The 16,558-nt window shown below is 45.6% G+C and overlaps 1 protein-coding gene across 4 annotated transcripts in view; it reads right to left on the bottom strand.

Moving 5' to 3' along the window:
• The window catches only part of SMARCA2 (SWI/SNF related, matrix associated, actin dependent regulator of chromatin, subfamily a, member 2), a 225,739-nt gene that overhangs the window by 16,303 nt on the left and 192,878 nt on the right, over nucleotides 1–16,558 (bottom strand). For 3 of the 4 annotated variants that reach the window (XM_006863738.1, XM_006863739.1, XM_006863740.1), the window contains one exon: nucleotides 14,629–14,846. In XM_006863738.1, coding sequence (XP_006863800.1) covers nucleotides 14,629–14,846 — 218 coding nt within the window. Of the gene's footprint in view, nucleotides 1–4,281; nucleotides 4,336–14,628; nucleotides 14,847–16,558 lie in introns of all 4 variants that reach the window. The other variant, XM_006863737.1, reaches the window with a different exon arrangement.

Genomic DNA, 16,558 nt, shown 5'->3' with positions numbered 1-16,558 from the left:
CCCCCGCGATCCTTGATTCCACACCTGACCCCCAATGCCATCCTCACGGTGTCATTGTTCAGCATTGCCAACAGATGGTGTTATTTTTCTATTGACAGATGACAAGCACATCTTTGCTCTCTACAACTGGAAGGTCAGACTCTGAGTTTCCACAGTGTTGGCTCAGAGAGACCCCCAAGGGACAGAGGCGAGCTGCCCCCGAGGGTCTTTCTAGGCTGCCATCTTTATGGGCTCAGGTCTTTTCTCCTGTGGATTTGAACAGCCAGCGTTTCAGTTAGCAGCTGAGTGCTTAACCGTTGTGCCCCTAGGCCTCCTTTCAACTGTCCTACTGGAGTTTTAGGATCACCAAAGATACAACTATTGGTCTCTACTCATCTGGAGCAAGAGAGAAAGAAGAAAACCACAAATTCAGAGAAGGAATGGTCTATCGGACTAGCAGTCGATATGAACCAGGGCTGTAGCTACCCTGAGACCAGAAGAACTGCCAACCATATGGATCAGGGCCCCAATAGAATGGGAGAAAGCTGTGGAACAGAACTTACATTTTCAAGAAGTCCAGACTTATAGACTGGTTGAGACAACAGGACTCCCAGTAACTATCTCTCTGAGATACTCCTTAAACTGACATCATCCCTTGGGAATACCTTTTAGCTAACTAGCAGATTGGCTCATAAAATTAAGAACATCACCTGTGAATACAGAACTCCTTTAAAAACCCACAATAGGAGACCAAAAGCTCAACTATGACTCTAAAGCAAAGACAAGAAGGTAAGGGCACAGGGAAACTAGAATCCATGAAATGGATCAACCAGAACACAATGAAAGTGAATGCTGATGCCTGGTGAAAAATGTAATGTCACTGAACCATTGGTGAAGAAATTGTTAAATGGGAGCCTAACTTGTGGGCTGTAAAATCTTAACCTTAAACACAAATATTTAAAACAAAAAAGTGGTTTGGACCAGTGCTGTACTTTCTAACCAGGGTCAAAATGGCTGCAACAGCTGTGGCCTGGCATCTCCTTCCTCAGCCTGAGGAATTCTAGACCCACTGAGGAGGAGGATCCGCACCATGGCAGCAGCAATGGGTTCAAACACAACAACTGTGGGCAGGGTGCAGGGTCGGGCAGTGCTTCGTTCTGTGGTGAAGGAGGTTGCCAGGAGTCAGAGCTGCCTCGACAACACTTAACAACAATGACAGGAGTAACAACTGGGAGGCAGGTCTAGAGTCATATATGTTTGTAAAGAAGACAGCTGAATACTACAAGACTCAGAGCCAACTTTGTAAAACGAGGAACAAAATCGTGTGGCCTTCCCAAAGAAGGTCACATGCTTGATTGCTAACTGCGACTTTGGCGGTTAGAAACACCAGCCTTTCCACAAGAGAAAGACACGGGCATCTGCTTGTGTCGTGACAGCTTTGGAAATCTGTCTGGGTAGTTCTGCTATGTCCGACACGGTCCCTATGTGTCAGGACCAACTCAATGGCAGTGGGTTTGGTTTTGGGATGCCATCATATTCTTCCTTACTTCCTACTTCCCGCTGTTAAGGGCAGGCTGCTCCCAGCTCCTGGTGACCCCGTGCATAACGGGACCGAGACAGCAGTGATCCGTTTTAGTGGTAGAATTCTTGCCTTCTGTGAGCGAGACCAGGGTTTAATGCATGGCCAATGCACTGTGTGCAAAGCTACCTACCACCTTGGCTGGCAGTGGAGGCTTTGGCATCATCCTGATGTTGGACAGGATTCACTGAGGCTTCTAGACTAGGTCAGACTAGGAAGAAAGGTCTGGCAATTGAATCCTGAAAATCCGCCAGTGGGAGTCCTGAGAAGAGAAGGGGAAAAAGGACCTAAAGACTGTCTAGGATGTCTTCTTGAGACTGTTGGTTCTCCATCTTTATCCGTGTTTCTCAGTCTGGCTCAGTTCCACTTCCAGGGTGCTAGTTCAAAATCCTCCAGAATCGACTGTCTTTGCATGAATACAAATCATCTGTATTAATTAATACCCGTCTTCTGTTACAATCAGGAAGAGGCTCTCTCCTGTGGAACCCCCTCCCCCAATGACCAATTCCTCCTTCTAGGACCTTGCCCATTCCCCACCCATGACTAGAAGGTTCTCCAACCTTCTTCCCCCATCAAATGTCTCATTGTCCATCCAAGACCAAGAACCCGGCCTCCATGAGAATGGAAGACATTCTCCCAGTTACCAGCTATCTGGGTGGTGGGTAGAAAGAAACGTGTTTCCCCAGGCGGGTTTGCTATTCCCATGGCCCAAAATAGGACAGTTGGGTGTTTGCTGTTTCAGTCCCCAAACTCAAATACACGTGATGCTAGAAATGGAGTGCGATTCTTGATGCTTCTCAGTGGCAAAGTGGCTTGTATGTCTGGCTTTCAGCAGCAATAGTTGTTCACCAAGCGGCAAGCCAGTAAGAAAAACCGAAGGTTGGCAGCCTTGTCCAATAGTTTCATCTCTTATTGTTTTTCTTAATTGCCTTGAGTTGGTGTGACTCATAGTGACCCTGTATAGTTTCCAAGGCTGTAAATCTTTGTGGGAGCAGAAAGCTTCACCTTTAACCCATTGACTGAGTGGTTGGTGGCTTGAAATACTTGTCGCATAAAGCCACCATACTTCCTAGCTTTTATTGTTGTTGTTAGGTGCCGTGGAGTCAGTTCCGACTCACAATGACCCGTATAGGGTTTCCAAGGCTATTAAATCTTAGCAGGAGCAGAAAGCCTCATTTTTCTTCCACGCGGCCGCTGGCGGGTTCAAATCGCAGACCATGTGGTTTGCAGTCCAATGCTTATCAAAAATATTTTTCACTGAGTGGAATCCACTGATGCATCCCAAGTGTGCAGAGTAGAGCTGTGCTCCATAGACTTTTCAAGGCTGTGACCCTTGGGAAGTAGAATGCCAGGACATTCTTCCAAGGCACCTCTGTGTGGGTTTGGAACTTTCTGCATCACCTGGGACTCATACAGATTTGGGTGGATACAGGTATCCCTCCCTCCACTGTTTGGATCCTATATAAGGAAGAATGTTGCAGCTAGGGACAGGTGGTGGTGGTGGTGGTGATATGCCGTGGAATCGGTTCCGACTCATAGTGACCCTGTACAGGGTTTCTGAGGTTGTCAATCTTTACAGGAGCAGAAACCCTCATCTTTCTCCCGCAGAACAGCTGGTAGTTTCAAACTGCTGACCTTAAAGTCAGCAGCCAGACTTGTAACCACTAGGATTTCTGAAATACAGGGCACACAGCCTTAACTCTCTCCTGCCCGGGGCCCTATCTATGCATGTAGCAAAAGATGTTGGCATATGGATGGCTAAATACTGTTACCGGTTTTTTGTTTTTGAAAGCACAGCTGATTCAAAAGGGGGAAGTGTTAATATAAAAACATGGATGCAGGCGTTCCTGGGAGATACTGCGGGTTCAGTTCCAGACCACCACCATAAAGCCAGTACTGCGATTACGAAAGACAGAGGAGCCCTGGTGTGATGCTTTAGAATAAGCACTGGACTGCTAACCACAAGGTGTGTGTAAAAGTGATGCCAGCACTCTCCTGTCATCTTGAAGTGGGCTGCAGAGTGATGAACATTTTGAACTACTATGAGAGTGCCCCAAACGGGAACCTGGAGACACAGAGGGAGCACAGACTTCTGGGAAAAATGGGGTGAGATACTTTCTATTTCTACAGAACCCAACATCTACGAAGCACAATAAAGGGGCGCCTGCAGCCGCTCGGAACGCCAATGGGTTACACAGACTCCCTCCTGCTCATCAGCATCATCTACATCAGCACGCTTTCTCCGAGAGGCGCGCCTGTTCTCCACCCGACAGACACGGAGGCACAAAGAGGATGAACAGGTGTGCGAAGGGCCATCCACGGCAGGTAAGTCCAGGAGTCAGGCTGGAGGCCCTGCTCGGTGTGGTTAAGCCCAAAGCGTAAGACACTGTACGTGAACCTGCTTCTGCACGTACAACCAGAGGCCCAGCAAGCAGAGGTGTTTCTCACTGAGCTTCTAACACCAAGCAGCCCGCTACATCGAAGCCAATAGCAGCCCAGGCAGCAGGCCCACCTTGGTACCAAGCGCATCTGTGGAGTGCTCAACACCCACGTTCAACACAGCGTTTCAGCATTGCTGTGCTTCCGTCGTACCCCAGCCCCCCCACTCCAAGCAGCAGGTGAGTGGAAGACATTGCTTCCAAAGCCAGCTCGACACCAGCCCATTTCATGAACCAAGGGGTACCTGGGTTTCGAGACAGGGTCATAACAAGACAAATCCTGACCTGTTTCCTTCTATTTCCAACTGAGAATTACTGGGCACCTTCTCCACGTTACACCTGCGGTAGAGTAGAAAGAATACTGGTGTCAGAAGACCGGGGTTTTCATCCTGGTGACTGTGGGGAGCTCACCTGCCTGCAGAGGATTGCTGGAAGGTCACCCAGGGTTACACATGGCACCTCATACACCCTTCTCCAGAAAGCGGGGGAAAATGGGTCCCACACAGTCGCTTGCTGGGACTAATCTTCCTTTTCCCTCACACCGCTAGGTCCCCTTCCCCTCCACATCTCTTCCTTCCAGGTTTTAGGACGTGTTTGTTCCAAATGCATCGATGGGAAGTGTTTTGTTAGGGGTGTGAGGTCTTAGCAAGATACTCTCCACATCTCTGAGCCCAGCTCTTCATATATAACTTGTGGGGGATGGCGGTCATACTTACCTCAGGAAAGTTGGAGTGACAGTTAAAAGGGATGGCGTGTTATCACAGTACCCTGCTCAGACACGCTGCTCGGGACAATAATCAAACCCATTTCCTGAATGCCATCAGAATGGCCAGCTTGCCCCTTTCCCCAAACTTTGAAAGAGAGCCCCAAAGTCCTGACCATCAATGGGCAAGACACTCAGCCACACTTCCCAAGGTCTCGGGCATGGGACTTCTGACATAGTAACACTGGTTTTCCTCCTGTGGCGTGGGTTTGACAGATTTGGGGATACTCTCCATCACATCTAGGTTGGACTCTGCTTGAGGCGAAGACAGCCCCCATAGGCGTACACAGCCTGCGTTCCCGGCCCCACTACTGAGGGAATGCATCGACAGGGGACGTCCAGGGTGGACGTGGGTATGGCTCTAAGACTGGGAGAGCATGCTGGGAGTCGGGCAGTGCAGAGATACAGGAGGGACAGTGGTATTGGAAAGTGAAGTCGGACCGGTCAGGAGGGCCAGGCAGGGAAAGGCGGTTTTGTCTTCGTTGAAAACTTGAAGGGCATCAGACAGGCGGGCATCAGACAGGCGGGCATCAGACAGGCCCACAGAAACTGTTGTGAAGTACCAGTGAGTTGTTCCAGCTCATACTGACCCTGTGTAGGAGCTCTGGTAACGTAGTGGATTACAAGCTGCTAACCGCAAGGTCAGCAGTTCGAATCCACCAGTTGCTTCGAAGAAGCAAGATGAGGCTTTCTGCTCCCATAAAGATTTACAGCCTCAGAAACACTATTATAGGCACACTAGGAGTAGGAACCGACTCCATGGCACAGCACCACCACCACCATGGTTTCCAAGAGCAGCTGATGGGTTTGAATTGCCGATCTTGTGGTTATCCATGTTTGTCCTACAGCCCGCACCAGGACTCTGGGAAGCTCTAGAAAGTTCCTAAGGACTGGGATGACACGAGATACGTACAGGTGGAAGAGCATACACCCTAGAGGTGGGCAGGGCAGAGGGGTGGGCAGCAGCTGTGGGCTGGTCCAGGCCCACTACGATGAGGAGCGACGGGGTGCTCGCAGTGTTGAGAGGAGCAGGTGTGTGAGCGCATGACAGAAATAAAGAATCCAATTAGGTGAATGTTAACTGCTTCCTACTTGGAGCTTTGGGCAGGTGGACGGGTGGTGTGGACTAGGGGACAGATACCAGTGCCGACACGCCATCTCAGATCATGTGATCTGTGAAGCACGAGATGCTGGTAACAACAGACCAATCCCGGGCCTTTACACGTTGCACTGTAAGAGGTTCAGAGGAGGAAGTTAGGGTGCTGGGGCCGGAGACAGACTCGGGTTCAGTGGGGCTGCAGAACAAAGGCCATTCAACCGAATCTGGGTAGTGGTGACAGACCCAATACTGCAGGGTCAGCGATCTGCCCAGCCCAGAAGAAAATGTACCAACAAAGAAATAATAACAGAAAAAGCTGCTAAGTAATGACCTGGATTTGCTCTTAAAAACACATGTTGCTGTTGTTATGTGCCGTGGAGTCGGTTCCGACTCATAGCGACCCTGTACAGGGTTTCCGAGGCTGTAAATCTTTACGGGAGCAGAAAGCCTCATCTTTCTCCTGCGGAACAGCTGGTAGTTTCGAACTGCTGACCTTGAGGTTCGCAGCCCGATTCGTAGCCACTACGCTACCAGAGCTCCTGTAGTAACACAGGTTACTACAAGCCTATTTTAGAAAGATGGACTGAATGCTAACGTGGAGAAGTCTACATTGGGCGGAAGCTGTAGGGACTATAACATGTGGGAAGGCCTTCGGCGTGGTAAACACCTTTGAGCACCTCAGGTAGAGAGAAAGCCCGAGGACTAGGTGACACATTTATAGAAACAGTCTGTTGGGGTCCACGTGGGTCTTCAAGTAGAGTACCTTAGCTTTGCTCAAAATGCTACAATACTTCAAGCACTTTTTCTTGTGCACGTGAATTAAACACGCACCGAAAACCCCAGCTGTGTTGAGTTCTACTCTGCCCCCCGCCCCCACATGTGTGTCAGAGCACAACTGTACCCCGCAAGGTTTTCAAATTGCTGACATCAAGGAAGCAGATCACCAGACCAGTCTTCCGAGGCATCTCTGTGTAAGTCTGAACTTCCAATCTTACAGCTAGGAGCTAAGCAAGTTAATAATTTGCAGCACCCAAAAACCCCCCAAATCCATTGTCATCGAGGCAATTCTGGCTCACAGTGACCCTGCAGTACAAAGGAGAACTGCCCCACAGAGTTTCCAAAGCTGCCGTCTTCACAGAAACAGACGGCCTTACCTTTCTTCTGCAGAGCAGTTGCTAAGCAACGGAATGCTTTAACCACCATGCCACCAGGGCTCCACAGACCCACCCCCGGCACTCCTAAACAAGGACAGTTAGTCCTTAGAATTGTAGCATACCACAATGCCAGCTTTATAATCCCAGGAAAATGTTACTAGCTGAGACATTTTATCCAGAAGGAACATAAACACAAGATAATGTCCTTGCATCCTCACAGGGGGAGTCCTGAATGGTGCAAATAGCTAAGAGCTTGGCTACTAACCCAAAAACTGGTGGTTCATACTCATCTATAAGTGTGCCTCCGAAGAAAAGTCTGGAAATCACAACCATTAAAAACTCTTCAGAGCACGGCTACTGCTTCATACGCCCGTCCTCAAAGTGGTAGAGAAGTCCAAATCCTTCCCCAGTAACGGGGAAGGTCTTCAGGACCTTCAGTTCCGACTGAACTCTCCAACTAACCGATCGAAAGGGAGGTGGTGATGGCCTCTTATTCATAATTTTGTTTCTAGGTTCTTTGGGAAAGAGAGTAATTCTTGGATCTGAAAAGCAAGACATAAATACTGAACAAAAGCTCTTGCTAGGGAAGCTGATAGGAGCAACATATCAAGCTGCTTCCCGTGAGTGAGTTCAAGTGTCCGGTGGCAAATGGGGAAAAAAAGGGTGCCGAGAGCTCCCACTAGCAATGCTTCCGAAATCACAGGAAATAGAAATGGAGTCAGAAGGCAAAAAGAAGCAAACATCCTCATCTTAAAATGAGGATGGAAACTTGAGACCACTATGTTACAGGCTGGCCCTTGGTAAAGATTTAGAAAGGCATTCATTACATGCCATGAGGCTGTTTAAAAAGAGTATAAATAACAGCATGGAAGTGTCCCATCACCCGCCTGTCAGTGTGTCGTACTGTGGGGGCATGCGTGTTGCTCTGATGTTGGAAGCTATTCCATGGGTATTTAAATACCAGCAGGGTCACCCATGGATGACAGGTTTCAGCTGAGCTTCCAGACGAAGACGGACTAGGAAGAAGGAGAGCTGGGTTACTTCCAAATGTGTAGTCACTGAACACCTTATAAAGAGCAGTGGAACACTGTCAGATAGCACCAGAATACTGAAACATGATGAAGAGCACTATAATGCTGTCAGATACAGTGCTAGAAGATGAGCTTCTCAGGTTGGAAGGCATTCAAAATACAACTGGGGAAGAGCTGCCTCCTCAAAGTAGAATGTGAATGAGGAAGGAATTTGGGACCTTTATTTGCACAACTTAAAGTGAGTAGAAACAACTATACACATCCATTTTAAAGTGGGGAGTCAGCAAAAAAGAGGACGACCCCCAACGAGACGGATTGCCACAGTGGCAGCAGTATGACAATTGTGAGGTTGGCGCAGGACAGGGCAGTGTTTCGTTCTGTTGTGCACAAAGTCACTATGAGTACGTACTGATTCAACAGCACCTCACAACAACAACACAACAATGTAAGTGTCGGCAGGCTAGGCACTGGTTAAAAACGCTCAGCTGCTAAGAAACCACCAGCCGCTCCAACGGAGAAAGATGAGGCAGTCTGCTTCCGTTAAGAGAAACCATTCTCGTCTGACCTAAAGGGTTCTTGTGAGTTGGAATCAACTTGTTGGCAATGCGTTGGCTGTTTATTATTATTTTCAGTGTAAGGGATCTTTTAGAAAAGCCAGGTGGAGCTAATCTTATTTCACATTTATTAGCAGGGTTTCTAGGCTGACAGATTGGAGATAGGATAGACCTCGTGAATCTCGGTTTTAGCCTGTCGTGATAACCTTGAGCAAGGAGGAAGAACTGTGGGTGATCTCACAGCATAGCTGTGTGAATTCAGAGATGGTTGATCAGCTTTAAGAATTAATTACTGGTTGGTGAATTGATGGCAACCTGGAGTAATTTTCCAAAGCATAATGTGGGGGTCTATGCTTGGCCCTTTTGACATCCTCAGTACTGGTGTATATCACATCTTAGGGTGACAGACAAAAAACAGGAAGACAAGGTATTTTTTCAAAAAAAAGGAAAAATTCAGAGTTATGTCAATAGACTAGAATGATAGCATGCAACTACAATGGTGCTGTAGGGTAAACACTGGACTGCTAGCTGCAAAGTCAGTGGTTCAAACCCATCAGCTGCTCCTCAGAATCCCTATACAGGGTTGCTGTGGGCCAGATCCAACTCGATAGCACTTAAAAATAACAAGTTGAGGGAAAAAAAAAAAAAAAAAAGAATTCTTAGTTGAAGGTTAACCTTGGCTGCATTGCCAAGAGAGAAGAGGTGTGTGTGTGTATAAAGATGAGGTTGGGATGTCCAACAAGTCACATAAAAATACACAATTGGAAGTTAAATCTGCGTCAAAGCTGCTGGGCAAAGTTAACACAATCTTGAGTTGAAGAGAATTCTAGTGTCCCAACAAGGCCGTTAATCGCTTTGCTATTGGATGTTTGCTTCCTTTTAGGGTGTGGGGGATGCTCTTGTTGGTAAGTGCCATCAAGTTGGTTCCGACTCACAGTGATCCTGTATCGGGTTTCCGAGGAGTGGCTGGTGGGTTTGACCCGCCATCTTGTGGTTCAAACCAACCCTGAGGTCTAGTGTTTACCCTACAGCACTACACGAGGACTCCTTGGCGTGTGGGAGCCACCATGTTTTAAATGGGTCAGTGAGAAAGTCCAATAAGCCTTAAGTGGGACTGCGGATGGCAAAAGTCCAGTATCACTCAGCTGGTACCTGAAGGAGTCTGTATACAGGTAGAGGTGTTCGCTTACAAAAGTTTCAGAGGTTGTGCTTTTAGAATGAAAACAGATTTACTTCTCTGAAGGCCCAGCATGAGCAAAAAGCAAGAAGTTAGGGGGCCAAGTCCACTTGAATACAAAGAAGGCTGTTATGTCAGAGCTGTCCTTTAGTGTTGGGAATGGCCGCCTAAACTAGAGTGAATGCTAGAGGATTCACAGGGTGATTCAAAGGCCACGTGTCAGAGCTGGTATGGAGATATAACAGAATTGGTTGGAAGTTGGATACCCCAGTTGTGGTTGAGCCAACTGTGGTTCCTGGTGACTCCATGTGTGTCAGAGTAGAACTGTGCTCCACAGGGTTCTCAGTGGATGAGTTTTCATAAGTAGATTTCACTCATGGTGTCCTGTGTGTGTCAGAGGAGAACTGTGCTCCACAGGGCTCTCAGTGGATGAGTTTTCATAAGTAGATTCATGGTGCCCCCATGTATGTCTGAGAGGAGAACTGTGCTCCACAGGGTTCTCAGTGGGTGATTTTTCAGAAGTAGATTGTCTGATCTTTCTCCTGAGGTGCCACTGGGTGGAACTGAACCTTCAACCTTTTGGTTAGCAGCAAAGCACTGAACCGTTTGTTTGTATCACCCAGGGGCACCTGGAAGTTGAATCAGGCATATCCTGTTCCAACCTCAAGGAACTCTCTGATTTATCTATGTTTTAACAGTGAAGCATTTCTCCAGACTTGGCAGCGTGCCACTAGAATGTGCTCTTGACCATCTTGGTTTATATCTCATCCTCATCTTAAACTCTGGGGCACACATGTAAATGAGCACGGAGCTCTCTCTTTTCAAAATCCCAGCGTCCCATGTTATAACATAAAAAAGAGAGAGAGAGAGAGAGAGAGAGAGAGAGAGAGAGAGAGAGAGAGAGAGCGCCTCAAGTAAGATACTATACAAATTGATAGTAAGATTCTTCTAAATAAACAGAACACAAAGTTTGCTTTCGTAAGTCAAAATAAAGCCTTCTAGTACTAGTCAGGAGAAGTTTCCCCTCTTAAGGAAAAGAAAATGATGGGAACCAGTTACCACAGGCACTAACTCTGAGAGCCGGATGATTTTACACTTATGAATCACACAAAATTACTGGCTCTTTGGGGTCATGCTTTTAAAAGTATCCTCCCTTTTAGAAAAACAAGACCTTGCTCCAAACACAGAAGCAATGACTAGATGCTGAAATTAGCCTAGCTCTTCATAAAAATACAAAGATGCATCTGTCCTGAAACCATGCAAGAACTTAAAAAAAAAAAAAAAAGCCTATCTCATGAGAGCTAATTAATTCTTCTTATATACCAGTTAAATATAGATGGCAGTTCTTATTTAATCCACTGCAAAGCTACCTGTCGGAGCCCTGGGATGGATGGGCGGGGCTAGCACAGGTGGTAGGTAGCTCTTTCACAGGTAAGCTGAGTTACCCAATTAGCAACTGTCTTAAATGGCGCAAGAAAAATCTCAGTGCAGGAAGATGGACTTCTCTCAGTAGTTTTTTTTTGTTTTTGTTTTTCCCTCTTTCTAAAACAAACCAAAAGTATGACATTGTAGTCAATTAAGGTCTTCCTAATTCGGGAACCTCCTTTCGGTGCTCTAAGAGAAACATAAACTATAAAAACATTCTTTTCCTAAGGATGACTTACTACGATAAGTTGCACATGCAGCATGCAGTTGGGGGTAGGGGTGGGCAAAGTAGTGGGTGGGCTGACTTTATTGGATACTTTTCAAGGAAACCTCCACAGCCTCTTCCCACTTGTCGTGACCCTGTATAGAGCTTCTGGGATGTAAATCTTTACTGGAGCAGAAAGCCTCATTCTACTGGAGCAGCAGCTGCTGGGTTTAAACCACCAACCTTATGGTGAGCAGTCCAATGCTTAGCTCACAGTGCCATAAAGCAAAATGAAATCCGCAGAATCTGGAAAAATGGGCGGGAACAAGTAACTCCTTACCGGCAAACTCAAGTATTTAGAGATTTTTCCTTACAGTACAGCTGAAGACAAGCTCAATTAAGGTGGCCCGGAGAAAGAGAGCTTTTCTGGTTTGGGGAAGAAAACACTGGAAACCAATAGCATATTTTCTTTAAGGTGGTCTGCGATCTACACGCCCACCTGGTTAGCCACAGAGGGTGTGCGGTTCCTAGTAATTAACTAAGAACTTGGGTTGTATGAGCTTGTGGAATCCTTCTCACAACCCATGGGATCAGTAAAGAGATTGAAATGCAGACAGAGTCAGGGAAAGGCCATGGTGTGGTGGTGGGTGGTCTATGAGTCCAACTCACAGTGACTGTATATGATAACAGAACTCCCTACAACGGTTCCTAGGTGGTCATCTTTACAGAAGAAGATCCCTGGGTCGTCCGTCTACAGAACCGCTGGTAGCTTTGGACCGCTGACCTTTCAGTTGGCAGCCAGGGACTTATAAACTCCACACCACTGACTAGCAGATGTAACCTCACGCTACTTTACATCTCTGGATGATTTTGAGGAAATGAGCTAGCGGAGAGCCATGTATACCAGGAAGTGGAGAACAAAAACGCCAAGGGCCACAGGTGATGTCATGTGAGTGACGTAGAACAGGTGACAAGAAAAGGCCTGGTGATAGATGGCATAAGGTCGTCACATGTGGCGAAACAATCCTGAGAGGTGGACTGTGAGGACCGAGAGCAAGACAGACAGCCCATAGAAATGGGGTGGCCCCCTCCTCAGCCCCAACTGTTTTCAGGGTGCTGCTGCCAGATTTTTAGTTTTATTTCCAAGGAGAAAATAAAACAAAAAACATTTCAGAGGTGGACAAGAAATCTCTCAACTCTCTGTGTTCTCTTTCTCTCTCTTTTTTTTTTAAAGCACCACAGCACCAAAGAAAACATTCCGTGGACAATCTGTGGCCTGCTAGTGGGCGATTCCTCATACACCACTGGGACCATTGATGCCCACCACCCTGGGACACAAGTCTGGTTTTTACCCCCCACTACTTCCTAGGCCTTTCTTCCCACAGCTCTGTACTGACACGGAGCCCACATCACAAGCAAAACGCCCGTCGGATTGTCAGTGTGCACCTGGTCTGAGAAGCAGCTGTGTCCCTCTCCCGAGGACCTTCGAGGTCACAGGATGTTGGGGCTGACCAAATAAGGTGCTAACCGTTCAATTTCTGGAACTTCCTGGACACTGCTCCTGCCTGCCAGCAGGGGTTGGGGAGCAACCTGACCCAGCCTTAGGGATTCCTAGTTTATAGGGGTGTTTCATGCTCACTCTGGGCCAAGAATGGACTTGTAGAATTCTCCTTCCTGTATCAATCAAGAAGGAATCCAAACTCAATATCCTGGGGCCGCCCTGGGAGGACACTTCAGAGTCTAATGGTGAAGGCACTTTGTCAAAAGGGGGAGAACAATCTGGTGGGACTTTGGGGCAAGGATCTTAACCAATCCATATATACAACTCCTCCTACCCACCCCCAGCCCCTGTTTTAGCATGTCTGCTAAGTTCTTACAGACAATACAGGTTTCTCGGCTAACAAAACCCCACAGTGGACAGTTTATTGCTCACCACAACACTCTCTGACTATAGAACAAAGAGCTTTCCTTTCAGGTATGAGACCTAGACTAAAGCCACAATGGAAGACTGAAGTCACATGGTATTTGTGCTAAACACTCAAGGGCACGTACCCACAGTTCTAGTCAGCGCCCAACGTTTTCGGTTACGAGACACTGAGAAATGTCATTTCATGATTTAAAGAAATAACATATAGAAACAGGCTTCCTGTCCATCTTTTTTTTTCTTTCAACTGAAACAGGTGGTTATCTTGAAAGGAAAGCTACTGTCAAGATTGGAAACCTAATCAACAAGCCAAAATGTAGCTGGTTTTATTTACTGCATGGGCTTGACCAGCGCCCTGTCTTTGCTCTGGTTTTTCAAAGCATGGTTCATGGTTTGAAATGGTCTCAGGAGCCAAGTATAGCACAGCCCTTCTCAGATCTCACATCCAAACGGTGTGTGAGGAAAAGGTCATTAGTAAGTATCATAACTCATGGTCACCTCATGTCACGGAGTTTTCTAGACTGTTATATTTATGGGAGAAGATCTCTAGGTCTTTCTTCCATGGAGCCACTAAGTGGACTCAAACCTCCAAACTTATAGGTAACAGCCAAGTGCTTAACCCCTGTGCCACCAGGGCTCAATGACAAAGACGTAAATCTGTGGAACTATCAAGTCATACAGAAGTTTTAAAGGGGAGAAGATGGCCCAGACGGTGTTGAGAAACTCCTATGTGTAGGGAAGAAATAGGTTCTTAGTTTCAATGGATAATCTGTTCAGTTTTAAAAAGTCTTCCGGTGAAACATGAGGGGTCTTCAAAAAACTGCGTGGCAAAAATTCAATGAGAAGATGATTCTATTTCTTCTACTCTTTGCAGCCCCCTCATGTGAACTTTAATTATATTAGGGCTCTTGCTTCTCCAACAGCTCAACTAGAATAAATAAATAAATAGAAGGACTCTATCCCAATTCCTTCTACAGAAATGATGGTAGTTAAGAGTCCTTAACAATTCTTTTCTAGTTTAGATTTTTTTTTTTTAATTAATGTGTAAGCTAAGCCCTCACTTCCAAATAGGAGGAGGCTTCACAAAGTGTGTGTGTGTGTGTGTGTGTGTATATATATATATATATATATATATATATATATATATATATATAAATGCCTTTATCTCTCAGAGATTCAAGAATCACAAAGTGGACGAATCTTACAACCCAGCTGAATCAGTCTTGCTCCTTGGGTACTCGACTTACGCCACGGGCCAGGCCACAAGGAAAGAATCAGGCGAAGGAATGAATCAACTCACCTGTCTTTGTAGTTGATCACAGTATCAATGATTGCGTTCATCTGTTTGGTCAGTTTGGGGGGGTTGGGTGACAGTTTCTCGGCTGGTGGGCGACCTCTCCTCTTCTTAGCTTTCTCCACATCTTCTTTCACGGGATCCTTATCCACATTTCTTCGTCTTTTTCGCTTCTTCAGCCGCACTTCCTCTTCCATTTCTTCCAAATTGCCGTCTTCAATGGCCTGTTCAAGTGAAAACCAAGGGGGGCAAATTTCAGGACAAGAATAAATAGATCACCAAGACACAATTAAAAAGAATAAAAATATAGCGTGAATACATTGGATAAAATGAAACGAGCAAAAAACATTTCCCAAACGAAAACTTGACAGTCATCAGTGGACTGAGAAGGGGGAAAAAGAACAAAACGCAACAAAAAACGGAGAAGGCCACCGTACTGAATAGGAAAAGTCTGTGGGTAGTTTTTCTTTTTTTTTTTTAAATCAGCAAAATATCTTGGAAGGCCTGAAACATTCACAGTAAGGAAAAATACGAAACCTACTCAGAGAGCTATACATTCAAGTGTTTGAAAATAACCGAATCAAAATGAATTTTGGCTCAACAGGAAGAAAAAGACCTTGATTATTTCACTCATGGAAGAGTGGAGAGAAAGGTAAATAATAAGGGAAAATAAATAAGGAGGGGAGAAGAGGAGTAGGTGAAGAAATAAAATATTTCCCTAAGAATAGATTCCTACAATTATAACTTCAACCTTTTCTTTCTTCCTTGAGGTTTGACTTAATGTATTTATGATTCACAATGTAAATCATAATGCCATCTAGATTTCCTTTTTAATATAGCAATTCGGAAACAAAACAGGGAAATAATACAAAGCTATAGTCCTTGGTAAACGCAGCATTTCAACCTGATAAAAAACACACATACACAAACAACAAACACATTTGTTTTTTGTTTTTTTGTTTTTTTTTTTGTTCCAATTACCTGCAAACGCTTGCTTTAAACCAGACAGAGCTCAGCAGCACTAATGCAGGGAGATAATAAAATAGCTATAAAAACAGCCAGGTAGAAAAAGAACCTGTTTACAGAAGACTACAAGGTCCATGCGACAGACTCAGAAGTTTCAGCTCCCCCCTCCCCCCCTGCCCTGGTACCTCTCAAAACTTCAGAAAAAGGAAAGGGGGAAAAAAATGTCAAAAATCCAAACATAAAGAATCTGTGACCATGGAAAAGAAATTTAAGGAAAAAAAGAAAAAAAAGAATCTTTCCATTATATTTTAAGATTTCTCCCCAGCCAATAACAGATGCTGTAATTTGCTCCCCAGTTTCTCAATATTGCCTTCAGTATGCAAATACTAATCAATCCATCCTTGGAGCTGAAAGCATTCTAATCATAGGTAATTTACCTTCATTTCTCCACAGCACCAAACATGGCTAATATTTATGATCATGTGAGTATAACAATCAATATAAGAGATTGCTCAGACATAATTTGTGTATAACGCCTTCTGAAAAAGCAAAGGGTAGGTGCCGAAAACCTGGTGCCGAACACACGCCAACTTGGCGTGTTAAAAATGCCAGTGGGGTTTAAAAAAAAAAAAAAAAAATGTTTCTAAGCATCCTCCAACGTGCAAATCCAGAGAGCAACATGAACGTACGCCGCATCCTCAGGGACAGGCCTTAATAATCAAAAGACAATTTCCATCCCATCCCAATGTTCAGAGAGATACTATGAAGGAGGAGAGAGATCTGAAGAGTTGGGGATGGGGTGGGGGGTGGGATTAAAAAAAAAAAAAAGGAAAAATGCAAAATGCAAAAAAAAAGAAAAGCCACATTATTTTATTAATATTCATTTGCCTAAAAGCAGGATACCTTTTCTCCCCACCCCCACCGGCTCAACCCACTGCAGCTAAGCAAAGATGAGAGAAAAGCAATGTTC

Source organism: Chrysochloris asiatica, unplaced genomic scaffold, assembly GCF_000296735.1.
Source record: "Chrysochloris asiatica unplaced genomic scaffold, ChrAsi1.0 scaffold00056, whole genome shotgun sequence".
In the NCBI taxonomy this organism is placed as follows: domain Eukaryota; kingdom Metazoa; phylum Chordata; class Mammalia; order Afrosoricida; family Chrysochloridae; genus Chrysochloris; species Chrysochloris asiatica.
Note: the sequence above shows the minus strand (reverse complement) of the source record. Positions and strands in the feature narration are given on the sequence as shown.